This window comes from Quercus lobata, chromosome 8, assembly GCF_001633185.2.
Source record: "Quercus lobata isolate SW786 chromosome 8, ValleyOak3.0 Primary Assembly, whole genome shotgun sequence".
Taxonomy (NCBI): domain Eukaryota; kingdom Viridiplantae; phylum Streptophyta; class Magnoliopsida; order Fagales; family Fagaceae; genus Quercus; species Quercus lobata.
In genome coordinates, this window is record NC_044911.1 from 27,990,187 (window position 1) to 28,004,945 (window position 14,759).

The 14,759-nt window shown below is 34.7% G+C and overlaps 1 protein-coding gene across 1 annotated transcript; it reads left to right on the forward strand.

Moving 5' to 3' along the window:
• The first annotated feature begins 7,614 nt into the window (after nt 1-7,614).
• LOC115957281 (putative protein FAR1-RELATED SEQUENCE 10) lies at nt 7,615-11,751 on the forward strand. Its single transcript, XM_031075492.1, has 4 exons — nt 7,615-7,924; nt 8,931-10,011; nt 10,089-10,532; nt 10,678-11,751. Exons 2-4 carry the CDS (start codon nt 8,980-8,982, stop codon nt 11,281-11,283), a joined length of 2,082 nt encoding a protein of 693 aa, XP_030931352.1. The 5' UTR covers nt 7,615-7,924; nt 8,931-8,979; the 3' UTR covers nt 11,284-11,751.
• The last annotated feature ends 3,008 nt before the right edge of the window (nt 11,752-14,759 follow it).

The following is a 14,759-nucleotide window of genomic DNA, read 5'->3' on the forward strand; positions in this document are numbered from 1 at the left end:
TTTCCATTTTATCACCTCTCAAGTCAATTTAACATTTGATTGGGCCCTAAACCAACCTTGAGCCTTGGAATTTGGGCATCATTGGGGAACGAGGGCCCGAGTCGTAAGGGGTACAAAATGTGGTTTCTACAGAGCTTAAGCCATAAATCGAAACAAAATATTTTGTCTCTTATTCTTTTGATCCTATTAGTAGAGCTCACGAATCAAAAGAAGGGCATCTGTAGACATCGCATTTTGTATCCCTTACGACTTGAGCCCTCGTTTCCCAATGATGTAAGAATTCTAAAGCTCAAGGTTGGTTTAGGGCCCGATCAGATGAAAATTGACTTGAGGAAAGTGTTTATGGAAAATGTAACTTATTTTTGAACCAAATAAACTATTTTTTGAAAAAAGAAGGCCAAGAAAACCCTAGGACATGCGTACGCATACACGCGTATGAGCACACATGCTCAAGATTTGCATATGCATGCTTCATGCATGCATACGCATGCTTCATGCATGCATACGCATGCTAGGGTTCTAGAAACTATGAAAGGAAGGATTTTCTACATTTAAAATAGGTTTGGAACGAATCCCACTTTGTTTAGGAGTCACTCTAAAACATCCTCAAGTCAAATTTTATTTGAGTAGGACCTTTTCTGGTCTTGATCTTTGAGTTATGAAGTTTACTAACTTATTTTGAATTGGTTGTAACTAGATTGACTGAGAGGAACGGTCAAAATCAAGTTCTAAAGAGTTCTAGTGTTGAGGTAAAGTTTTTAACTTTGGCACTTCACTTTCTTTTGCTTTTCTTTTAATTTTGTGTTTATATATGTGTATTATTTGCTATAATATGTCTGTTTAGTTTAGGTTTACTTTGTGTTTATGTTCTGAGCATGTTAGGTTGTTAGATTTTCTAATTTCTTAGTTTTCCTGTTCTGAGTTTTTGGGTTAGGGTTTTGAGTGTGCATGCTTCTTGCATGCGTATGCATACTCAAAGTATGCTTATGCATACAGTTGGGATACGCACACATACTCCATGTACGCGCATGTATACTCTTGTCCAGAAATCTTAATTCATTCCTGTTTGCTTTTCCCTTGTCTTATTTATATGTTCTAGCTTCTATTTAACATATTTTATCTGTCCTTGAGTCTCTGTTTCTCTGCCTTTTTTGTTTTGTTTGTTTTACCTCTTTTATGTCTATTAGGGTTTGAATTTTTTTGAATACCATGAACATGCATATGAAAATGAATATGCATTGATGCATAGGTTCTGTGATGTAGTGAGGTAAGTCATGCATTCATATGAACATGCATTGGTTTGAATATAAGTTTGTCTTGATTAAATAACATGAATATTCTTAGATTGAATGCTATGCCTTTGATGTTTGGATGTCATAACATGCTTGTTTGATTCTATCGTGTAGTGTTTTAGGTTTGGGGATGATTATGCCATGTTGTGTGTCTTAGATGCATGCTAATATGTGTTTAGGTTAGAATAACATATTAAAATTGAATTTAATGAGATTAATATTTGGAACAAAATAAGTGGAAGCTAACCTACAGGTCGAGTAGGGTTGGGTGCCTAACATCTTCCCATCCCCATTCTTAAACTCTGGACACGTGTTTTGGTAAAAGATCAGTCCTTCCTTGAAGGGTGCTATATTTTTGGTTCCTAGACCTAAACTAGGTGGCGACTCCATTTACACCCTACACCATAGTCCACCATAGGCCAAGGCATACTTCTCAATTGTGAGGATGACACCATGTCGCGAGTGCTTACTCCCAACAGCTCTCCAATTGTTCAGAGTTAGTCGTCCTATGATGGCATTGTCGTCCTATGATGGCATTGTGCGAGGACAAATAATCATCAACGAGGAAGTTTACTTGGTGATTTGTTGTGCGTAGGAACCAGTGAGCTAGGCATTTTGAAATGCTCGAATATAGGTCTTCTTTGATTTGGACGAACCTCCTGTTTACGTTCCTCCCACAATCACCCTTATTTCTCCAAGGGATGGAGAAATTGGTTCCTCTACTCTACCTTCTGGTGGTCGTCTCTCGTCTTTGTGCTCTCATCCAACGAAAATTTTCAACTTCCCTTTCTTGATGAGAACTTCAATCTGCTACTTCAAATCATAGCACTCATCAGTGTCATGTCCATGGTCTTGGTGAAATCGGCAATACTTGCTCTTCACCCATTTGCTAGGATCTCCTTTAAGCTTTTCTAGCCACTTCAAGGATGGGTCATCCTTAATTTGCCTCAGCACTTGATCAAGCGAAGTGTTCAATGGTGTGTAGTATGAGTATTGTCCTGAGGAAGATCCTGCCTTCCTGCCATTTCAGTCTCTCTTTTCTCTCGTCTTGGCCTTCTTTGGTCGAGGACCTTGCTTTGGATGATGCATATACCCAGCCTCAACTCATTCGTCTTTCTTATTCCTTTTTGCAATGATTGCATCTTCAGCATTTATGAAACTTTGCGCTGAGTGTATCAGCCCAACCATCGTTTGAGACTCCCAGTCATAGAAATTGTTTACGAACAAGTATGAAGTGACTCTATTTTAGAAAGCCACTAAGAGAATTTTGTTGTCCATTTCTTCTACCAACATGGTTTCCTTGTTGAAACGGCCAATGAAAGACCGTAAACTCTCATTTTCTCCTTGCTATGTTCAATAGGCTGGACAAAGAGCACTTATGTCTTTGGCCTCCGGCGAAGCAATTGACAAATAACTTGCTCAACTCTTGAAATGAAGTTATAGTATTTGGTGGCAATTTTCGAACCATACTCTAGTTAGGCCCTTCAATGTTATAGGAAAGGCTTTGCACCTTGGAAGGGCATCGTCGACTTGAACATAACAATGTGATCGCAAGGATCTCGCGTTCCATCGTAGGAATCTAAGGTAGGAATTTTGAACTTGGAGGGTAGGGGATGAGTTGTGATTGACGCGATGAAAGGAGAATAAGTTCTGTGGATGAGGTCGTCTATGTGTGTTGTTCTTCTTATATAGTCTCTCATCTCTCTCATGGCTATCTTCATTTGATCTACCTTTCTCTCCAAATGTGGTACCCTCTGGGTAATGGTACCTCTGGATTGATTTTCTCCTTCAACGCCACTCTCTGCCCTTCTTTCTTTTAGGTTCTGCTCAAGTTCCTCCTGTTCTGCACGTTGGTGTTGACGATGCTTCTTTTTGTGGACTTCTTTATTCAAGTCTTGGTTTTGCTAGGTTAGTTCCGCAAATATAGCCACCATGGTACATGATTTGGATGGCTTGGTATGTGGTTTGGATGGTTGGAGGCATCTCCACTTTCTAGGTGCTTTGGACTTAAGGCCATTGACCTAGTCTGGACTATACATCCTTTTGTCTTAGAGAGCAAAGTGGCAAACACTTGTTCCCACAAATGGCACCAACTGATGATGTTTGAAATCAATGGGTTGTATGCTCCAAACTTCAATGGTGGATTGGTGACTTGAATAAGAAAGAAAGACTATTAAAGGTGGCCGGGGTGAACTGGCCAAGGACCCTCCAATAGTTAAGTCGGTTTCTCTCTAGGACTTAAGTATAGTGAATGGATGAATAGTAGAACATACTTTGGTTTGGAGAGGTTGGGTCCTTTTTATAGAGAATGTGGGTCTACTTGTTGGGTGCCACTAACATCATGGGAGATGTGTGGGCTTAGTGAGGAGAGTGGAGTGAATTTCAGGGAGCTTGCCCCATAACTTGGAATAGTGAATCGTGGTGTAACTATTCTCGATTTGCAGAAGACTTTTCAGATTTTACTAAGTGTTGGTTGTCCATGGTCTTTATTTGTAGACGACCTTCTTCTTGTCCTGTGCAACACTTTTTCTTTATGGTGTTACTTCTTTCTTCCTTTCTTTCTGGACGAATATTAGACGTGGCAGACTTAACAACCGTCTATAGACAATATTTGGTATTTAATTACCCATCACTAATCTTCTTGAATTCATGCCATTTCTTTCTTGTAGTTTTCTATTTGATATTTTTGTGTGGGATTAGATGCAAAAATAATGATGGTAAGTGTTAAGGCTCAAGCTAAGATCCTTGTAGTTCAACTCATACATCTTGGGGAAAAAAAAGAAGAAGAAGAAAAAAAAAAAAAAAAAGGTACAAAGACCCATGATACAAATGGGCCAGTCGAACAACCTCTGTAATTCTCACAACTAAAAGCCCAAGACCCATCACTAGGCCCACCAAATGACATGTCCATCAACTTACTTGGAAAGCTTATTGGACCTTTACCCAACTAGACCCATTCTTCAAATTTGGGCCTCAACCAACCTGCACTACAAACGATACCACTACTACTAATTTAGAAAAAGAATAGTATAGAGGACGATAACATGAGGAACCCAAAAAAAAAAAAAAAAAAAAAGAGTATCTGAAAATGGGTTCTAATTAGGGTTTTATTATTTTGTTGCTAAAAAATAATCTTCATCCTGGTACGTAATTTATGTCTAATAAATCTATTTTTAGTGTTAATTTTTGTATTATTGTACTTAAATTTATGTATTTTTCGTCAAATTCTTTTCCCTAATTTATAAAATTTTCCTCAATCAGTACTTGCAAATGCTCTACAACACCACATTGACAAAGGTAAAGAATATAATTTTGAATCATTTGTGAGAGTTCCTTACAATTTTCTTACTGGGTATGTGCAATTTTCGTATTTTATGTGTAATTTACATTATTTTTGGTTAGTTATTTGTTTTCACTATCTGATGCTAAATTTAGGCTTTCTATGATTTCTGCCGTAAGTTTTAATATTTGTTTCAAACTGGGTTTGTCTCATTTCTCTTAGTTGTGTTTGTTTGCTGTGAAATTGTGGTGCATGAACAATCCCATCCAGGGGCAGCCCTAGACATTTTGGGGCCTAAGACAATAACTAAAAATATATGTGTATGTATGTTTGTGTATGTGTATGTGTATGAGTGTGTATGTGTATGTGTATGTATATGTTTATGTGTGTGTATGTGTATGTTTATGTTTATGTATATGTGCATGTATGTTTATGTTTATGTATATTTATGTATGTGTGTATATTTATGTATGTGTATATGTATGAGTGCGTATGTGTATGTGTATGTTTATATTTATGTGCATGTGTATTTATGTTTATGTTCATTTATGTTTGTGCATGTTTATGTATGTGTTTATATTTATGTATGTTTATATTTATAAACATAAACACACATACACATAAATATAAATGAACACAAACACAAACACAAACAAACATACACAAAAACATACAAACATAAACACACATACACATAAACACGTATAAACAAACATAAACAAAAACAAACAAACATAAACACACATACACATAAATACATACACATAAATATAAACATAAACATAAACATAAACATACATGGATATAATAAACACACATACAAACTGAGAAAAATAAAACCCTCATATAGACAGGAAAAAATTGCAAATTAATATCAATCCTCAAAAAATTTCATTAGTTACTTTGATGTGCTAAATCGAGCATTTATGTGCGTTTAAGTTTATATTTAAGTTTATGTATGTGTATGTTTACGTTTATGTGAGTTTATACGTGTTTATGTGTATGTGTGTTTATGTTTATGTATATGTATATTTATGTGTATGTGTATGTATGTTTATGTATATTTGTATGTGTATGTGTATGTGTATGTGTATGTGTATGTGTGTGTTTATGTATGTGTGTGTATGTGTGCTTATGTATGTGTATGTTTATGTATGTGTGCTTATGTATGTGTATGTGTATGTGTGCTTATGTGTATGTGTATGTGTATGTATATGTGTATATGTATGTGTATTTGTATGTGTATGTGTATGTGTAAGTCTCTTTGTCTTTTTCAGATTCAGGTGCAATACCCTGATGCAATTATAATTAATGGCTGAGATTAAAAGTTGAAAAAATAACTTTCAATCTCAACCATTAAATAAAATATATTAAAGGAGAGTTAAAAAGTTAAAAAAAAAAAAGAGTAAAAAATGTAAAAAAAAATACCTACGACAGTATACCTGATCTCAGTCCGTCTTTCTTCTCTCACCATTTTTCTTTTCTTCTTTTTTAAGCGGTGCTTTGTTCTTTTTCCTTTTATTTCTCTTTATACGTCACCTAAGCTGACAGGAGAGGAATGAGCGAAAGCATTTCAAGAAAGGAAATCGAAGATTGTGTTGCCGAACTAAAGACTATAAAAATCTCTTCCTCTTAACTTAGACGATCTTCTTAGGTGAAATTGCGGCTCACGAAGCTTCACCAGATTATGGTGTGTGATTTTTGGTTATTTATTTATTTATTTGAGATTATGAAGCAAATAGTTTTTATATTTTGCTTACCCTTTCTATTTTCTGAAAACACTTTTCTAGGAAATACCATTTTTTTAGCTTTGCTTTCAGTCTATCATTCTTACTTGTGGTATGTGTTTGATTAATTTGAATCTAAAATTAATTCAACAAGATGATTCTTCTTCTAAAATATAATAACAAAATCAATATATGTTTTTTTAACGGTGGGTTTACTTTCAGTGTTTTCATTTTGTAATTTTGGTTGTTTTGTGGGTTTTGTACTTTGATTTCGATGGGTGTGATTTGATTTGTGATTTCGTAGGCTTTTGGGTTTTTGTTGCGATTTGATTTTGGCTGGGTTTTGGCCGTGGTGGTGGTCGTGATTTGATTTTGGTTAGGTTTCGGCAGTGATGCGTGGTTGGAGGTGATGAGTTTGAAAAGCTCCGGCCATGGAGGTTTAGAAGGAGAGCTAGGTGGTCAGCTATGGAGCATGGTATGACGTGGGTTGAGGCAGATAGAGGATGAGAGAGAAACAGGGGCAACTCTAGACATTTTGGGGCCTAAAGCGAGATCTAAAAATGGGGTTTTTTTTTTTTTTTTTATACTTATATATTAATTAAATTAATGTTTATTTAATATTTTTATATTATATTTTTCACCATTATTTTCATTTTCTTCTAAATTATTTTGAAATTCATTATCAAGATTTGTTGTATTGCAAAATTGAACACCATTTTCTTCTAAATTATTTCGGTGAATTTCTTACTCATTTGTGATATTTTCATCTAAATTTTGTTTATTACTAATAACAAATTTATCCATTGATCATTTTTGAGATTCAATTAATTTTTCTTTTTTTTTTTTCTTTTTTTAAGTTTTTCATATCCAGATGCATATTTTCTAGTAAACATTTCTAATCAAACAATATATTTATAAAGACTAAAATAAAAAATAACTTTCAAGTGTAGAGAAAATGAGAAATAGAACCTGATTTATATAAAAAATATTGTTGTAGTTTCACTGAACAATAACAAGTTTTTAGCAATCTCAACCTATATAAATTAAAAAAAATTAAGTACAAGCATAACAAAAACTTAAGCATAACAAAAATTTAAGCACAACCATGACACTCAAGACTTATTAATAAGACCCACCAAAAAAAGAAAAAACACAAAGCAAATCCTATCTATAACCAAAAAAAAAAAAAAACTTGAAGGCCCAAACCTAACGCCCAGTCCAGGGAGGGTCCAGGCAGCCATAATGATAAACTGATAAGTGATAGATAAACAAAGTTACAAAACCAGCCAGGGACAGGGAGGGCCCAAATAAACAAAGTTATCTTAAGTTCTTTAACAAATAAAATGGCCCAAATATTTATAATTTTATACCTGATTCCTGAACCTCAGAGCCGGATACGGTGAGGTGAGGTGAGGTGAGGTGAGGTGAGCAGTTGAGACTTGAGAGAGGCGGAGAGCAGAGATTATCAGAGAGAGGCTGAGGCGGTCCAGCTGGACCAGCCGTCCAGGCGGAGGAGCTTCAAGCTTGCTGCCTTGCTTGAGCCTTGAGCTGTTGTCTGTTGAGCAGATGAGAACAGTGGAGACTGGAGACCAGAGAGAGGCGGAGAGCAGAGACTAGAGAGAAAGGTAAAATTTTTAGGGTTTTGATTTGTGATTGTTTTGTGGTTAATCTCTTAGACCGGATTTGTAGTTTATCTGGTCAATGATTTTGTTTAGAACCAATAGGATTTACCAAAATTTTTGTTTTTTTGGTTAAAAGGATGTGCCAGATTATTTTTGTAATTCATTTGAAACTAAATTGCCTAACTCGCCTAAGGGAAGGGCCGGCCCTGATCCCATCCTAAATTTAGATTTTTTTTTTTTTTTTTTCAAATTGGTCCTATTAATTGTGTTTTCTAATTTATGTTATGTCAAACTAAACCTTGAATTGGGTATATTCAGAATCTTTTTTTGTTTTTATTTTTAAAATTCTTTTGTGTAATGTGTCCAAGTGAGAGCATTACCAGTGTAACTCTTGAGAGTCAAGAAGAACCAAGAATCTGTTAGTGGGGGTAGTTGCAAGATTGCAAGAAGTGGAGTCAAGACAGTTACAATCAAGGAATTAGTCATAATATTCTCTCACATCTATGTCTTAATTCTTCCTTTCTTTTTCTTCTTCTTGGAGGGTAACTAACTTGAATTAAGTCAAATTTTATCCATTCCCATTCATTTCCCTCTAGAAACCAGATTGAATTGAATCATTACATTTTGTTATTCAACCTTTGCTGTGAAGTACGTCTGGCTTGTTTGTTTTACTTCATTTTTCACAGGGCAAAGCCCAATTCGTTGCAGTATTTCAAAAAGATATGTTTTAGTTTAGAGGGTTCACATTCTGATTCTTGAAAGCCTCTCCTCCATGGTTAATTAGAAACAAGTGAACAATTGAAGATAAACAAGGAAAATACATAAGGCAGAAAAATTGTAAAATTATATTTGTTGTGGTTTTAATATAAGCTGAATTAATGAAAATAGTTATATTTACTTCAATATGAGTGAATGAAATCATTTTCTTTTGAAGCAAATAATAAATTTTCTTTAAAAAAAAAAATTGATTCTAAAATTTTTATATTTTATTCTTTTTGTGTTTTCTCAGCACCAAGCAGAAGAACAATAGTTTTGGGACATTTTTTTTTCCCGATAAAATGTCAATGAAGCCATCAAATAACATCTGGATTCGAAGGCAACAGTGTCCATGTGGAGATTGGAAGTGCTATATCAAGTACGAAGGAGATGATCAGAGTTCAGTAAGCTCTCAGCTAGTAAAGAGTGAAACAACGGCTTCATCATCATCATCCTCAGAGGCAGTCTTTACTCCTTATGTGGGTCAAATTTTTAAAAGTGACGATGATGCCTTTGAATACTATAGCAATTTTGCCCGGAAGAATGGGTTTTCAATTCGAAAAGCACGTTCAACTGAAAGCCAAAATTTAGGGGTATATAGACGAGATTTTGTTTGTTATCGGTCAGGCTTTAATCAACCAAGGAAAAAAGCCAATGTGGAGCATCCAAGGGACCGTAAATCAGTACGATGTGGATGTGATGCAAAATTATACTTGTCAAAGGAAATCATTGACAGTGTTACTCAATGGTATGTTTCACAATTTAGTAATGTCCATAACCATGAATTATTGGAAGATGACCAAGTTCGCCTACTTCCTGCTTATCGGAAAATACAGGAGGCCGATCAAGAACGCATACTATTACTCTCCAAAGCTGGGTTTCCTGTGAACCGGATAGTGAAAGTGTTGGAGTTAGAAAAAGGAGTTCAACCCGGACAGTTGCCCTTCATAGAGAAGGATGTTAGAAATTTTGTCCGGACTTGTAAAAAGACTGTCCAAGAAAATGATGCATTGCTCAGTGAGAAAAGGGAGAATGATATGATGGAACTTGTAGATGCCTGCAAGGCAATGGTGGAGAGGGATCCAGATTTTCTTTATGACTGTACTACAGATGAAAACGGTAAGGTTGAAAATATTGCATGGACATTTGGTGACTCTGTACGTGCATATACAGTTTTTGGTGATGTAGTTACTTTTGACACCACATATCGTTCTATTACCTATGGATTGCTTCTTGGAGCGTGGTTTGGTATAGATAGTCATGGCAAGGCAATATTCTTTGGTTCTGTTTTGCTACAAGAAGAAAACTCTCATTCATTTGCGTGGGCTTTACAGGTTTGTGGACGCAAATTCTTATGATCAATTTGCGTCTATCTTCATGTAATTTTTTATGATTTTCTCTTTTTAAACAGACTTTTGTTCGATTTATGAGAGGAAGACGCCCACAGACTATTCTAACTGATATAGATTCCGGACTCAGAGATGCTATAGCAAGGGAGTTGCCAAATACTAAACATGTGATTTCTATATCGCATATTCTGTCCAAATTATCCAGTTGGTTCTCTTTGCCTCTTGGGTCTCAGTATGCAGATTTTAAAGCTGATTTTGATATGTTGTGTCATCTAGAGAGTGTGGAAGATTTTGAGCATCAATGGAATCTTTTGGTTGCTCGGTTTGGACTCGTTCCAGATAAGCATATTGCATTACTATTTTCATATCGAGCATCCTGGCCACTTTCCTACATTAGAAGTTACTTTTTGGCTCATATGTTGACAGCCGAGTTTTCACAATCTTTGGACTCATTCTTGAAAAGAATCTTAAGTGCACATACATGTTTGCAAGTATTCTTTGAGCAGGTATGCAGATTACAGGACTAACCCAGTAACCCAAACACAAACCCAACCACCCCCCCCCCCCCCCCCCCCCCCAAAAAAAAAAAAAAACACATGGTTCTGTACTTCTATTTGACAAATTGTTTGGATTTGTTTTTGGACCTTGCAGGTAGGAATTGCTGCTAACCTTCAAAATCGACCCAGAGTAGAAATGCAGTCTATGCATATCAAGACATGCATGCCTATTGAAGAACATGCACGGAGCATTCTCACACCTTATGCTTTCAATGTGTTACAACATGAAATTGTGCTTTCCATGGAATATGCGACAACAGAAATGGCAAATGGATCTTATCTTGTGCGACACTACAAGAAAATGGATGGGGAGTATCTGGTGATTTGGATACCAGATGGTGAGCAAATTCACTGTTCATGTAAGGAGTTTGAACATTCAGGAATGTTATGCAGGCACTCTCTTCGAGTACTTGTGGTGAAGAACTACTTTGAACTACCAGAAAAATATTGTCTACATCGTTGGCGGTTAGAAAGTTCTTTAGTTCCTATGGATGATCAACATGCTCCAAGCAGCAGCGATGAATGCACTCAAGCTTTTCATTCTCTTGCAGCAACTTTATTGACGGAGTCATTAATCTCCAAGGAACGTTTTAATTATGTTCATAGAGAACTTACAGGACTACTTGAGCATGTTAGAAATATGCCAGTGATTGATGAATTTGCTTTGAATATAGCAGCTAACAATGTCAGCGAATCTTAGGTTTTGCTGAATTAGCAATGCTGGCCAATGTGAGTGCTTCACTTGGGGACCTATTTATTCAGAGATTTAGGGATTTCTGGAAGATGAAAGGAAGTCATGATGAAGGCAGCAAAAAGTAATTACTGACATTTATAAGCTCATCCTTTTGATAGTTTCAAACTAAGTAGGGTAAGGGAAGTACAGATTTTTTTTTTTTTTTCTTTTTTAATGAGTCCCCACCAGTTTCATTATTTTCCCCCCTTACTGTTTTTCTTTTGATTATTTATTGAATGTTGATAAAATGTGTGAGGACTGATCATCTGTTAGTGTAAATGTAATTTTTTTTTTTTTAATTATTATTTTTTTAAAGAGGGTGAATTAAGAAGCTGGTGTTTCTTCTTCCTTGAATTAAGAGTGAAATTTTTGGTGTTTCTTCTTTAAGAGTGTGAATTAAGAGTGAAATTTTTACCCATTTTGAGAGTGGGTATTCAACACTATAACTCGCAATTGTTTATTTTAGGATGCATGGGATGATGGGAATGATCAAGGTGCAGACTCATTGGATTTCTTCCTCAGTTGCTATAAACATCCCATTTTTGTATTGTTGTTGTGTTCGTGGATATCAAAATCCTGATCTGGATCCTACGATCCTATGATTTTATAATTCTATCCACCTACTTAAACGATCCGGATCTTTCAAAGATCTTTGCGATCGTTCAGGATTGGTAGGATCATATGATTCTAACGATCCTAAATAATCTTGGTTTCTTGTAATCTTCTTTAACTTGATAGAAGGATGTTTATAGATGATGCTTACAAATGGATGTAATGATGTATGGTAATTATATCAATGAATATATAATTTATGTGATTATTTAATATACCAATGTGTATTTTTTGTTTTTTTTCTCAAATAATGTAGGATCCATGATTCCACCTACCTCTCACAATCTTACATAGGATTTCAATTTTGACAACCTTGGTTGTGTCCATATCAGTAGATTTGATGTCAGGGCTCTATAACTATGGCCATTGATGGATTAGAATGCATATAGCATGCAAATAGCTACTGGGAGTAGGCTTCATTAGGTTGAGCGTAATTCTACTTTACGGGTACATAAATCTTGGTCATTGTATTTGTTTAACTTCTCTCTTTAAAATTCAAAAGAAAATCCTATTTGTATTCTTTTTGAATAATTTGATAGTTACTACAATGTGGTAAAGGGGATTTGAATTATGAACATGTTTATTGGAAATATCAAGAGGTGTTAGTTGAATCACAAAGCTCTTGGCTTCATATCTTTTTTTTTTTTTTTTTTAATTATCTTTTTTTTATACTTAATGAAAACAATCCTAACCTCATAGTTATACTTAATTGCATCTTAAACTTGCATTGTAAGAACGCATGGACTGAAGTGCAATTATTGACTACTATTCAATGGACAAGATGTATAGAAATTAAGCCATGAAATTAATTCAATGTCTTCAGTGTCCCAGAATTTGTCTAACTTGTAGTAAAAATTGTTTTCCTTGGTCTAAGTCTAAACTCTTGATTAGGGAACAGGTTGATTAGATTTCTAAATTCAGTGTCTGTATGTTAACCACAAAATAGACTCAAATCTAATAGTGGGGGTCATTTGATGGGGGCAGGTCAAATACGGTGAAGTTCATGTCTCCCACTATGCGCGGTTGTAGAATATAGATTGAGATTGGAGTAGAGTATGGAACCAAGGAGAGGAGACCTAGGCATATGCAAAGTCATTGTCAGTGTCATTATCCTTTTTGTTTCAACTTTATTTTGATTTTTCCTTACCATTTGTGCTTGAGGTTGATTTTGGAAAACACATGCGCGGAATATGGCTGTCCTGTAAACATTAAAACACGCTAATTGAGAGGCATAGAATCCGAGATAGGGAAATGTTTGATCATGCTGGACCTGGATGTCTTGCTTAATTAGTGCCTCTACTCTTTAGCTTGGTATAATACCCATACTATAACTACAACTTATCAGTTATCACTGCACAAATTAGGCTCACTAGCTAGCTCAATTGAAAAAGTATTCATTTTATTATATTATAGTCTATTTCTTGCACACAATAAAATTATCTGTCTCTGTGAGTGTGATTACCTCCCCCATGTCTTGGATATAGAACTTATCAATGTTAGGCGCCCATTAGGCTCTAGTCCATTTCAAATGAATTTTAAAAAGTACTGTTTATTTATTACTCTCTTCGTCCCAATTTATTTGTCCTCTATTCTATTTTAAGATGTCCCAAAATATTGTCCTGTTTCTAAAAATAAAAGTTATTAATTTATTAATTTTTCTATTATATCTCTACTTTATTTTCAAAACTATTTGAAAAGAAAACTAACAAATATTTAAAAAATCAATCTAGTTGGGGCACCCTTTTAGTTGCCTAATTTTGCCTCATTAAGAATAACTCTTTAAAAAAAAACACTGATAAATTTATTTAAGGATAGTTTTGTAAAATTATACATTTTTATAAGGTAGACAAGACAATAAATAATATTCCCTTAAAAAGTTTGACTTTTTAAACAGGACAAACAAATTAGGATGAAGGGAGCATTATATAGTATATATGACGCCATATCATCTAAAATTTAAGACAATGAAATGGGAAAGGGACTATCCCTCCTGGTCTGCAGATTCATTCATTAAAAATAATACTAATATTTGCAAATTTGGCTTTATCTATTTTAGAGATTAGAGATTAGAGGCATCGAATATGCATTAATTTCGATCTCTTGTCTCTCTGTCTCTGGTGTGAATGAATGACTTGAGACTCATTTGCATTTGTTTGTTTCCGAATGACCCGGCCTCTCAAGTCTCAAGTCAAGTGGGGACTTTGCTTGGTAGCTTCTTTTGTCAATCACGTGAAAGAATGAATAACAGTCAAATCAAGACTTAGACCATATGAAATCAAATTTTTTTTTTTTAATTTTTAATTCCTAGTCCCTTTTTTTTTGGAAACGAATAACAAAAATAGGGCTTAATTTACAGGACTATCTCACCTTCAACTAGGTTTGTATTAGAAATTGGGGTTGATTTGATTATTTTAATTTTATTTTAAATATAAGCCATATTTGAGTTTATTTTCAAGTTACACTACATGTTCAAGTTTTATTTATTTTCTTGTCAAAACAAACTCGAATTTGTTCACAAGTTACTTAATTTATTTATTATATAATATATATTTTTTAATCCATCCACATATATTATACACCTTCAAAGTCTTATGCACAGCCCTTAGTCCATAGTTGAAATTAACTTAAAAAGACTGCCATGGTCTTTATATTTAACATTTAATGATGTTGATTACAAGTAAAAACCCACCTCATGCTGTGCTTCTGAAAGATACCTAATGCACTGAAAAGTTGATGGAAATGACCAAGAATTTAAAAAGCTTAAGATTATTACTATTAAACAGGCTTAAACTAAATTAAAATTAGAACAATAGAGGGCTGGGACTTAGGAG